The 13,172-nt window shown below is 41.4% G+C and overlaps 1 protein-coding gene across 5 annotated transcripts in view; it reads left to right on the forward strand.

Annotated features, from left to right (window-relative positions):
- Positions 1-12,930, forward strand: part of RNF144B (ring finger protein 144B) — a 136,671-nt gene extending 123,741 nt beyond the window's left edge. For 3 of the 5 annotated variants that reach the window (XM_037736025.1, XM_037736026.1, XM_037736028.1), the window contains 4 exons: positions 944-1,148; positions 3,678-3,885; positions 7,400-7,489; positions 9,064-12,930. In XM_037736025.1, the coding sequence (XP_037591953.1) occupies positions 944-1,148; positions 3,678-3,885; positions 7,400-7,489; positions 9,064-9,204 (644 nt within the window). In that variant the 3' untranslated portion in view covers positions 9,205-12,930. The remainder of the gene's footprint in view (positions 1-943; positions 1,149-3,677; positions 3,886-7,399; positions 7,490-9,063) is intronic. The other 2 variants (XM_017521659.2, XM_017521666.2) reach the window with 1 other exon arrangement.
- The last annotated feature ends 242 nt before the right edge of the window (positions 12,931-13,172 follow it).

The raw sequence follows: 13,172 nt of genomic DNA on the forward strand, positions 1-13,172 counted from the left end.
GTGAAAGTCTCTACCTTTTGTTTTTGGAACATGTGGATCTTTTACACATTGTCCCTAATTTGCACATTGTTGGGGCAGCATAACATCCAAACTGACAGGTAATCCGACTTATTGGCTAAGCCACACCAGATACTGTTTTGTCCCTAAACTGTTTCTTTTCTTCCTTGTTCTTTAATTTCCTGGGAATGTAGAAGAAACCTCACTACCTGTTTCTCAGTGCCTGAAAGAACAAAGTATTTTTGGAAAACTATCTTTTTAAAAATTTGTTTTTGTTCTTTCTTTATGTTTAATTCTCTTCCAAGATAGTGCCCAAATAATTGTAGAAGAGATTTGAAATTTTTGCATGTTGCACATGTTCAAAGGTGGGAAGTATTCTAAAAGTGTGGTAAAAGAGAACACTTTCAGCTGTTCATAAAGGCAATGGTGAACTATTCCATTAGAACCTACTTTGAGAAATGTGGCAGGGCTTAGCAACCTTGTAAATGATAGGTTTGGATCCATTATGAAGATGAATAGTAGAAATCCTTACCCTTGTATTATACTTCCATGAATGTCAGTTTTAAAAGAGGGTAAATGGGCCGGGTTCGGTGGCTCATGCCTGTAATCCCAGCACTTTGGAAAGCCAAGGTGGGTGGATCACCTGAGGTCAGGAGTTCAAGACCAGCCTGGCCAACATGGCGAAACTCCGTCTCTACTAAAAATACAAAAATTATCTGGGCGTGGTGCACACCTGTAGTCCCAGCTACCCAGGAGACTGAGGCAGGAGAATCGCTTGAACCCAGGAGGTGGAGGTTGCAGTGAGCTGAAATCGTGCCACTGCACTGCAGCCTGGGCAACAGAGTAAGTCTCTGGCTCTAAATCCATCCATCCGTCCATCCGCCCAACCAGAAAGACTCAAACTTGAACCGGACAGATCATCACATTTTCTTTCTTTACACTTTAGAAGTTCATCTGGACCCCTACCGAACATGGTGTCCTGTTGCAGACTGTCAGACAGTGTGCCCCGTTGCATCGAGTGACCCAGGACAGCCTGTGCTGGTGGAATGCCCTTCTTGCCACCTGAAATTCTGCTCGTGTTGCAAGGATGCTTGGCATGCAGAGGTCTCCTGTAGAGACAGTCAGCCTGTTGTCCTGCCAACAGAGCACGGGTAAGAAAGGAAACTTTGTCTTTGGAATTATTCGGTAGTTTTCTTAGAAACTCAACATACATTATGTGTAGAAAGAGTTACGTTGTGCTGGCCTTTAGAGATTGGTTATTTTCTTGCAGAACCTCCCTGAGAAGTGTCTCAGAATTGGTAAGTTGCTAAACAAAACAAAACAAAACACCAAAAAAGTATTTCTAGTTATTTGCCCCAGAGGAATGTTCCAGATATTGCTGGAATTAAAGTTTGTATGAGTTTTGCTTTCTCTTTAGGTAGTGAGGCACTGTGGTCTGCTGATTCTCAGTAGGAAACCATGACTTGTCCCAGCTATTTGCTCAGATACCGTATCTGGCTGTATTGGTATATCTCATTCTTCTTGCTTGCAAAATGAGTCAGAAATTTTCTTACCTGACTAAATTGTTAGCTCATGATGCATGACAGTCATATCAGAAAGAATGCAGCAATAGAAACAATGGCCCTAAATTATTTCATAACATAGAAAGGAGGGTTCTCCCATGATACTTGATGCTCTGAAAAGGTTGAGATTTTGTTACGACAGGAAGCAATTAGATCTGTACCTTTTTAGTACAGGTTTTTTTTTTTCTTTTTTTCTTTGAGACAGAGTCTTGCTCTGTTGCCTAGGCTGGAGTGCAGTGGCGCGGTATCAGCTCACTGCAACCACCGCCTGCTGGGTTCAAGTGATTCTCCTGCCTCAGCCTCCCAGTTAGCCGGGATTACAGGTGCATGCCACCACGCCCAGCTAATTTTTGTATTTTTAGTAGAGATGGGGTTTCACCATATTGGCCAGGCTGGTCTTGAACTCCTGACCTCAAGGGATCCACCCACCTCAGCCTCCCAAAGTGCTAGGATTACAGTTGTGAGGCACTGAACTTGGCCTATATGGAGGGATTTTATGGCAGCAGCAGGGCCCAGAGTGGGAGACTTCTGTGTTTTATTCCTGCTTTGCTTGGGGCTATGGTTGTTCTACATCAGCAAGAACAAAATACCAGTGTTGTGATTCCATTGGCTTAATCACAAAGTACACCCAGAGTGTGTAGAACCAGGCATTAGGAATAGTAATGCTACCTGGCTGCAATACTGTGTTTGAATCTCAGAACAAACAGTTGGAGAGGAAAAAAGATCTAATACTTGGGGGCAGGCATGTGCCCTCTTAGCCAGATTTAAACCAGCATTGCCTACGTTTTCATGACCATAGCAGGAAGCTCTGTGGGTATCACGGGGCAATGCAAAGAACTCAGAGGGTAGGAGGATTTTCATTCTGACATTGTCACTTGGTATCTGTGTGTCTCATGGAAGTCACTCAGCCTCTGTGAGTCTGTTTCTTTATCTGAAAATAAGGGAATTAAGATACAAGTTGAGCATCCTTTATCCAAAATGCTTGGGATAAGAAGTGTTTCAGATTGCAGTTTTTTTCAGAGTTCAAAATGTTTTCCTTATATATTTTGCTGGTTAAGCATCCGTAATCTGAATATCAGAAGTTAGGAAGGCTTCAGTGAGCATTTCCTTTGTCATGTCGGCACTCAAACAGTTTTAGACTTTGGAGCATTTTGAACTTCAAATTCTTGGACAAGGGATGCTCAACCTGTAATTGTCTCCTGACAGTATGAGGTTATTGTTCATACTGAATCTGATGATAGATTTGATAACACTCTGTGAGTTGAGTATCTCTCAACTGGTGTGCTGGGTGGTGGTGTTTTGTTGTTGTTGTTGTTGAGATAGTCTCACACTGTTCCCAGGCTGGAGTGCAGTGACACATTCTCCGCTCACTGCAACCTCCAACTCCCTGGTTCAAGTGATTCTCCTGCCTCAGCCTCCCGAGCAGCTGGGACTACAGACACACACCACCATGACCAGCTAATTTTTGTATTTTTAGTAGAGACAAGGTTTCACCATGTTGGCCAGGATGATCTCGATCTCCTGACCTGATGATCTGCTTGCCTTGGCCTCTCAAAGTGGTGGGATTACAAGCGTGAACCACCACGCCTGGCCGGGTGGTGGTTTTGCTGGGGAGTAGCTAAAGTGTTACCTGGTGCTATGACTCACCTATCCGTCTTTCCCACTCTAATTCTTGTTGCTTATTTTCTGTGCCCCTTGAGGCTGTGAGCCTGTATTGGTCTATGCGTCTGTTTGGAGAAGGTCTTTTGAAAGTATTGGACATTATTTTACAGTGTTGATAATTGAGACCCCCCTTCTCCATTTGTCTAGTGAACCGACCATTAGATAGATTATATATGCCCAGTTTGGACCCCGACCTACTTTCTCTGCTGTGTGACTGACTCCTTGCAGTTCTTATTTTGGCAATGTGTGCTTAGGGAACGAAGTATTAATTTGGTAAAATAGTGAAATCAGTGGTGGAAACTGTAATTATATAATTCACTGAAAGCCAAAATAAATAAAGATTCCTTCTTGCATGAGTTATCTGTAAATCTAATAAGAAGAATGTTTTTGGCCACACCCTATCTTTTGGAAGTGAATCAAGTGTGGATAACTATGAGTTCATTATCTAACCATCAGGAGCCCTGGGAATTCAATTGATGACCATCGGCTGAATGCCATTTCTCATCGATTTGTTTCTAGAGCCCTCTTTGGGACAGATGCAGAAGCTCCCATTAAGCAATGCCCAGTTTGCCGGGTTTATATCGAACGCAATGAAGGCTGTGCTCAGATGATGTGCAAAAACTGTAAGCACACGTTTTGCTGGTACTGTCTCCAGAACTTGGACGTAAGTTCCACTTGGGTTTATTGTACGGTTTTTCCTATACTGTATCATACCACAGCTGAAATCCTACAGATTTTCCTTTTAAAATATTGAGGCGATTTTTGTCCTGCAAATGGAATTTATTTTTCTTAATGAGACTTCCTAAGCCTGCTACTTTAGATATCTAAAAACAGCTTTTTGATTATCTTACATATGTCACCTTGGTTTTGAAGGCAGGTTTTTGTTTTAGGGGCATTTCTTACTATTTGGACATTGTCTCACTCTATTATGTAAAGGACTAGTAGTGTCTTCATTTTATATTGCTGTTGTAATGAATTAGCACAGGCTTAGTGGCTTAAAATACCACTAACTTATATAGTTCTGCACTTTGGAAGTCTGACATAGGTCTTGGTGGGTTAAAATGAAGGTGTCAGCAGGGCTGCCTTTCTTTCTGGAGGCTCTGGTGGAGAATCTGCTTTCTTGCCTTAGAGGCTGTCTTCTTTTCTTGGCTTGTGGCTTCTTCCTCCGTCTTCAATGCCAGCAACATCACATCTCTCTTTCCCTTCTTAGTCATTGCTCCCTCTGACCACAGCTGGGAAAGGTTCTCTACCTTAAGGACCAGTGTGAGGAGACTGGGCCCATCAGGATAATGTAGGATAATCTTCTCTATCTCAGGATTTAATTTAATCAACCTTGCAGAATCCTTTTTGCCATATAGGGTAACACATTCACAGATTCTGGGGGATTAGGCCATGATATCTTTGGGAGGCAGTTATTCCGCCTACCACTATTAGGTTTTCTTTTCTTTTTGAATTTAAAGAAAAATGGTTCACGCTCTCTTGCTCTTTTTCTTTCTTGCTTGTGCTCTCTCTCTCTCTCTCCATCTCTCTGTCTCTCTGTCTCTCTCCTTCTCTCTCTCTCCTTCTCTGTCTCTCTCTCCCTGTCTCTCTCTCTCTCTCTCTCTCTCTCTCTCTCTCTCTTTCTCTCTCTGTTGTGGGCATGCAGTAGTATTGCTACTGTTTTGTCAGTGTTCCCTTCCCAGATCAAGGGGCGTGGCTTAATTATTTTTTCTCACCATCCATGAATCAAGTCATTTTCTTTTTCTGTACTTTAGGTTCTGGGGTACATGTGCAGATCATGCAGGATTAAGTTTGGGGTAGCATAAGTTGTTTATAGATAACACCCTGTTTTGACAATTTGAACCTCTAAAATATGTCCATATCAGTGTAAGCCCTCAGTCACCACTGAATTGCCATTCTTTTCTCAGCTCTTTGTTTTGGTTGCTTGATTTGCTTTAATTCAGCAAGCAATTTGTGTAGTGCTTTAGTTCAGACATACTTAGCGAGTGAGTGTGCAGTTAGCATGTGATGTCTGCTGGCCACCACCTGCTGGATTTTTAACTGAAAACTAGGCATGTTGTTTAAGATGACATATATGAATAAAAATAATAACCTCCATCTTAGTGATTTAAGAAGAGGTATAAACTGGGGAGAAGAAAATGGACATTTCAGACTCGAGAAGTTCAGCAGCTCAGGTTGGAATAAATATTTTCCATTGAAAAAATTGATTTATCCTAGACCTTTGAATTACAATTATGTTTGATATTTAAGCCCTAGCATGCATCTAAATGAGTGATATTCTGGATGAGAATTTTAGATTGCACATTACACATGCATTACAAATGAAAAACAATTTTTTTTCCTTCAGGTTTTACCAGAATATTAATTGGGTTCATCTGTACAAGGAGGCTGAGCCCATGAGGCTCTCTAGGATGCCCAAGTGTAAAGGACTAAATGTGTTTAACAGCTCTCCATCCTTTGGTTGAAATGTGTTTGGAGAGTGGTGTTGCAAAGAACATGCGGTTCTGTCACTTGTGCTGCTCTGGTTCTGGAGATGAAATGGTGCAGATGTTAAATGGCCGGATACACAGACTTCAAACATTGAAGCATCTTTTTTTCTGGTGACTGTTTTTTAAGATCTCACTTTCAGTTTTAGCCAGGGGCGCTGGATTGTTGGTAATGACATTTTTCTCTAGGTAAATGGAGTTCCACATCAGATGGTGGTGTGGCTTTCTGTTGATAGGAAAGTTTGAGAGCATGGGGGCAGGAGAGGGTGACTCTCTAAAATCCAGGCCTGAGACTGACACCAAACAGGAATTTTGAGTGTTGCTGGAGATGAGCTCGTTCCTGTCTTGATTCTCATGCCTGTAGTTTCAGAGGATGAGTTATGCTTAATTGTCTGCTTTAGAATCCTATTTCTGTCCATAGCCTTAGAGACTTGAGCCCATTCAGTTATCTCTTCCCTTTCCTGTGGTTTCAGTCTCCACTCTTTCAACATATCCATGCATTCAACTGTTTCACATTTAAACATGAGTAAACATTTTTCTTAAAGCACGCATCTTTTCCTTACTACCCCTCTATTTATCTTTCCTTTAGAAGCCAAGCTTCAAAAAAGCCTAATTACCTCTTGCTGCTACTCACATCACTTACCTTCCAAACACTTCAATGTGCTCGGATTGCCACATAGTCTCACCCTGACTGTACCCCTTTCCCAGATTTTGTGTGATTTCTTACTGGCAGAATCCAAGGAATACTTGTCCTTAGCTTACCTAGATCCTCTGCTGATCCATTTCAGTGGTACCACCTCTGTTGATTTCTGTTCTCCTTTTCTGACCATGTCTCATTTCCTCTTCCAGCCTCTTCCTCAACCCATTCTTAAATGCTTGTGTTCAGCAGTCTCTTTGCTTCTCAGTTTACCCCTCTTCCTGATTAATTCAGTCTCTTCTGTGGGTTCCTTCCACCCTACCTACACTGATGCCTGATTGAAACCCCTTTCTCCATTCATCTAATGAACAGACCATTAGATTATCTACACCTAGTTTGGACCTTGAGCTAGTTTCTCTGCTGAGGCCCAAGTCTTTTTTTATCAGTCTAGACCTATGTGATGAGCTGCCCTTTGAACAGCCCTGCTTGGATGTCTCTACCATCTCTCAAGTTCAACATGTCCAAACTTATCTTCCCAACAAACTCCATCTCTGTTTTGTCGTTTCTCTCGATAAAGCCACTGCCTTCTTTCAACCCAACTGGTTTCCCTCATCTGCGATTTCTTCTCCTTGTCTCTCTGTCTAGTTAGTTAGTTTTCTAATATCTTAGGACTGTAACTTCCTCTTCATCCATGCTCAGTCACTGGCATTTTCTCTCTCCTGGTTTGCCACACCAGCCTTTCAGCTGCCTTGCTCCTGGCCTTCCCATTCCATTGTACCTCTGCCAGGGCTACCTTGCTAAGATTAGTAAGGTCATTGCTATTCTTTTTTCTTCTTTTTAAATAATTAATTGAGATTCTTATTGTTTATGATTTGTTTTCACATGGTGATTTACGAAACTACCAAGATAAAGAGTTCGGGCTTGGAATTCCTAGAGGGAGTCACTAATATCACCAGAGAAAAATTTTGGCTTCCATTTGGTGATCCGATGTGGTTTGTATTCATTTCTCAATGTAAAACTGCATATTTACTGAAACTAATCTTTTTATTTTTCAGAATGACATTTTCCTCAGACATTATGACAAAGGGCCTTGCAGAAATAAACTAGGCCACTCGAGAGCATCAGTGATGTGGAACCGAACACAGGTACCCTGATCTTACAGAGAGCGTGACATAAGGCAAAATTGTGTTGGCTTAAAGAGCCCACCTCTTCATCTTCCCAGCACTATTCCCTCCTGAGAGGTCCCATCTCAGCCTGGGAGGTTCTGGGGAGTTCTAGGACTGGGCTAGGGAAAAGCAATGTGGTAATCACCTGAAGTTAATTCATGAGCACAGTCTCCTTGAGACTGTGGAGGAGCAGGGGCACCAGAGCTGCCAGGAAATCAACAGCGACATGCAGAATGCAGGCAGATGTTCTTTCCTCCTGAGAAACAGTGGAATGACTTTTCTAAAGCCCTTTAAGCCACATTACCTATCAAAGGCAATGTATTAGTCTGCTCTCACACTGCTAATAAAGACATACCCAAGACTAGGTAATTGATAAAGGAAAGAGGTTTAATGGACTCACAATTGCACATGGCTGTAAGGCCTCTCAATCATGGTGGAAGGCAAAGGAGGAGGTTTCAGTAAATATGCACGTCTTACATGGTGGCAGGCAAGGGAACTCCCTGTGCAGGGGAACTCCCATTTATAAAACCATCAGATCCCATGAGACTTATTCACTACCACAAGAACAGTATAGGGTAAACCTCCCTCATGATTCAGTTATTTCCACCTGGCCCTGCCCTTGAAAAGTGGGGATTATTAAAATTCAAGATGAGATTTGGATGAGGACACAGCCAAACCATATCAGGCAGTGCTCTAAAACCCTGTGAGCCCCTGCTGGGGCTTAGATCCCTCTGTAGATGCTGTTGTGTGTTTATGTGGCAGGTTCAAAAGAAGTCATGGTTTATTTTTAATGGTGTTTTAGGTTTATTAAAGACAGTGTCCTTTGGAGGGAGTCAGTGCTAATATCCTAGTAGTCATTAATATCCCTATGAGCTAGCTGAGAAAATTCAGGTAGCGAGAGCATAAACACCAATAATTCATGACTATACTGAGCTTGTGACAGCTTGTGTTAGCATTTGGATGGTTTTCATCCTTGGTTTGGTCCTTTGTAACTCTCTGGCTTTTTTCCAGTTCAGATCATTGCTGGGCACTGGCTGAAAGGTCCCAGAAATGTAACTGTCTTCTGTGCCTGAGATGATGTCTTGTTCAGGCTGCTATAACAAGCCGCCATAAACTGGGAGGCTTAGAGAACAGAAATTTGCTCTCACACTTCTGGAGGCTGGGGAGTCTAAGGTTCAGTTGACGGCCAGGTCATGTCCTGGTAAGGGCCCTCTTCCTGGTTCGAAGATGGCCATTTTCTTGCTGTGTCTTCACATGGCATAGAGCCTAGAGAAAGGAAGAAAGCCCTCTGGCATCTGTTCTTGTAAGAGCAGATGTTAGTTGGTTTATGAGGGCAGGGCCTTCATAATCCCATCATGAAGGCCCTGCCCTCATAAACCAACTAACTTCCAAAGGCCTCATCTCCAAATACCATCACATCGGGGATTTAGGATTTCAGCATATGAGCTGCAGGGGGACACAAATGTTTGGCCCACAGCAGATAATATAGTTGGAATAAGTATACATGCTGAAAGACTTCATTGCTGAAATGTGCTTCTCTTTGAAATTTCCAGGTGGTAGGGATTCTCGTAGGCTTGGGCATCATTGCCTTGGTGACTTCACCTTTGCTGCTCCTGGCCTCCCCATGTATAATCTGTTGTGTTTGCAAGTCCTGTCGGGGCAAGAAGAAAAAGCACGACCCATCCACAACCTAAAGATTTCCGTGTTCACACGCCCGAGATGTGTGAATTACATGAGCTGGCACAGTGATAAAGCCCCACTTAGTGACCTTGCCTCCTCCTCCTTCCCAACTTTGAAAGTGCCTCTGTTGACCTTGTCTCCCAGCCTTCAGCATCGGGAAAGGCCGAATCCTGGGTGTGCGTGTTCCTGTGTAATGAGAACTGGGCTTGACAGTCCAGCTGTGTCTATGGAGCATGTCGGGAGCTTTGGGCTTGCTTGGGATGAATGAACATATCATTTTATCATCCAAAGGATCTCACTGGACTGTTCAACATCCAACAAAATTCAAGGAGCCTGAGTGAACATTTGATGTAACCGGTGTGTTGTAGTTGGCAGCATGCAAGATAACCGAGAAGCCAGAGCCTGTTCTGTGTTGATTAGACTACCACGAGAAACACAGGAGAAACCTGAGAAGGAGGAGAAGGATAAGACTGTGTAAGGAGAAATCCTCGTAGGAGCCGTAAAGCAGGCTGCCAATCTCAGCAGTTGATATGGTGGTTGTGCCTCTGCTGGCTACTGGGTGTGCTGTCCCCAATGTTCCCGCTATGATTTGGCAGAAACACAATAGGTTTCTCCTGTGTGATCTCAGCTTCAAGAAGGAGAAACTGCTGTGCAGAGGGAGTTGTCCTTTTTCAGTAAAAGAGTTGCAGACTGTTAAACAATATGGTCTAATTTAGTGTCTCTCCCTTGGCAAATGTAAGTTTTCCGAGTTGGCCAGCTTGTCTCTTACAGCCGGTAGCTGTGGTCTACAAAATTGTTTCATACAAAATACGGGTAGAGTGATAGTTTCAAAACTTTTGTCATAGGTAACCGGGACCTTTCTAGGGGTCTGTGTTCACACATCCAATAGATTTGGAATCGGGTCTAAGAGTACACATGGATGGTAAATATTAAAGTGTATATCATGTACATCTAGAATCCATGTGACTTGCAGCCTACCTGTAATTTCTATCCATTGAGCATGCATGGATATACCCAATAGCACACACAAAATAAATGTTTACTTAAAAGCCATTCTATCCTTCTGTGCCTGAAATGTTTATTGCAAATCTGCCTAAAGATTTTTTGCATATTATATATGTGAATTTGGGTTGTAAGTTCATAACTTACCCAAGGGCATAGACTCCTAACTCTTTTAAAACAGTGCTTAGTACAATATCCTGCCATCTCTGTTTGTAAAAACACTAATGGATAAGTGAGTCATTTATGTTTTCAAACACAGAGCAGCTCTTTTCTCAGCATAATTTATTGCTCTTTCAGCATCTGTTAGGACAGTCTGAATACTTTCTATGTTATAAGGCACTGATAAAACAACAAAAACATGTAAGAAATAAAATAGAAACGCTTTATATATTTTAGTTTAAATTTATCACCTCATTGTTACTTTTTTTCCATTATACCATGAGTCAGATTTGAATAACGAGGTTTTGAAACAATAAAACCTTTTCTCCAATGACAGGATTATTTAACTGCTATTGGCAATGCAGCCTGGTGCTTTGTGAGACCTATGCTAAATGTTACTGGAGAGTTCTTGAAGCCAGGGATGCCATATCAGGAACTATTCAGGATCTATGGTATATTCTGAGGTAACTGGGTAATAGAATATCAAATTGCTGCTATCTCTGACCTATTATTAACGGATGATGCTTTGCCTATGTAATAGGATGTATCCTAAGTGGGGATGTATATATTTAAGGAACTTTAATTCACATGTATATATTGATATCTGATGTATGTGTAGTACATCTATTGGTCATGTACGTTTTAATTTACGTGTTATATAGAATATAGATGAGAACTCTGGGAAAACTTGGGAAGGGCAGCCAACCAAAATCATTTTTAATCATTTATTAGAAATTTCTCAATATTGTGTCTTTATTTTCTTTTGAAACTCTAAATACTTCAGAAAAAAAAAACTCTATTCTATCAGTGTAATTCATATTAGTATAATTATAGATTCACATATATTTGAATAGTTAATTTGCTTTGTTTTACACAGAGCCTACTGCCTCATTATAGGTAAAAGGCATTTGTAACTGCTCAGGGGATTACAGGAACTCAGCTGCAACTGAATTTTTGTAACAAGCATGTTAATAGTGGCAATATCCTCTGTTAGTAAACTCTTTAAGCTTGGTGCCACAAAGAGTCTTTAAACAGGGGCTGATTTTGAGTAACCTAAAATGCTTTGTTATCACAGGATGGAAGAAAATATGTATGCTATTTCCTTGGCAAATTGAAGGAATTTGCTGCCTTACAGAGATAGTATCACCGAATTAGCTGCTTACTTTTTGGCCAGGGCTAGGGAATGGGGGTTGTTTGTCAAACTGTTTTTCAAGAACTAGATTTAATTTTTTTTTTTTTTAATGTTGGGAAGTACCTGAAAAATGGTAAATTCTTTTGAAATGTGTGTGAGATTGTCAGAATCAACAAAACCAGGCTGGTTAAACATTTCTGGTGCCCTAGAGACTGTTTACAAAGGAGAGAGCTGGCAACGTGTTTTTTTCTTTTTTTGGACAAGGTCTCTCTTTGTCACCCAGGCTGGAGTGCAGTGGCGTGATCATGGTTCACTGCAACCTCTGCCTCCTGGGCTCAAGTGATCCTCCCACCTCAGCTTCCTGAGTAGCTGGGACTACAGGCACACACCACTACACCTGGCTAATTTATGTATTTTTTGTAGAGATGTGCTTTCTCTGTATTGCCCAGGCTTGTCTTAATCTCCTGGGGTCAAGTGATCCACCCACCTTGGCCTCCCAAAGTGTTGGGGTTGCAGGCATGTGTGTCACCATGCCTGAGAGCTGACAATTTTAACCAACAACTTTGGTAACAGAGGCTGATATTCTTGTTTTAGTTAATTGGCCAGCAACAGAGTTTACCCATGCCTCCTCTCTCAGTCTGCCAGCTTTGTTCTTTCCTAGTGATTCTCGTTCTGTATTAAGAGGAAGTATGAGGTCTCCATATGGTTGTTTGGATGCTAAGACAAGAATCTTTTTGTGTTTAGAGTATAGAAATAAAAAATCCATCACCAAACTGTAATCTGGATATAATAGCCCAGCATCCAGAAATCCTATGGGATGTTATTACCACAACATCTTGCCATTATCCCATCTAGGAAATTTTCTCTTGTTTTGAGGTAGGGAAGTGAGGAGAAAAGCCACGTGGAAGCAAATGTTAGAATCTTAGGCGTCCTATTTGTTCATGCCATGGGTATTTGCTTTGGACTTGGAGTCTGTACTTTGAAAGAGGCCTTTGAACAATAATTTAGTGTGAATTTTCTTGTAGCCTGCTTCATGAAAATATCACCCAGGTTTGCAAGTGTACATGTTTATTTGAATGTAAATCACTGTTATTTGGAACCCTATGTTTTTTGTTAAAAATTATTCTGAATCTAAATATGTGTTACTTTAGCCTTCCTTACACAATGCTTATAAAAGACTTTTCTTTCTGTTCATGAGTGGATGCCTGTATGTGATAGTTGTGTGTATTTGTGTAGCTTTAAGGACAATTTCAGAAATGCATTAGATGAATGACATTTTATAAAGCGATCACAATTGATTTCTACAGGCTATTATGTTTCATGTTGATTCATGATCCAGGAAGTTTTATGTATTTAAAAAATTGCTATTGTGTTCTATTTTTCCAATGTTGGGGGAAGAAAATAGCTGTTTTAGTGTTTCTAGCCACAATAAATGTGAGCAGGAAATCAAGTGTGTTAACCTTTGTTGCATTGCGCAATTCTAGGCATGTCCAATTTTGTCTTCTAAGAACCAACCAAATCACTGCTCTGAATTTACAAAAGGTACCAGAATTTGCAATACCATTTATGGAAATAACTGTTGCTACTTTACTTCTTAAAAGAAATGGGGCCAGGCACGGTGGCTCATGACGGTAATCCCAGCACTTTGGGAGGCCGAGGTGGGCAGATCATCTGAGGTTGGGAGTTCGA

Source organism: Cebus imitator, unplaced genomic scaffold, assembly GCF_001604975.1.
Source record: "Cebus imitator isolate Cc_AM_T3 unplaced genomic scaffold, Cebus_imitator-1.0 Scaffold21, whole genome shotgun sequence".
NCBI lineage: Eukaryota > Metazoa > Chordata > Mammalia > Primates > Cebidae > Cebus > Cebus imitator.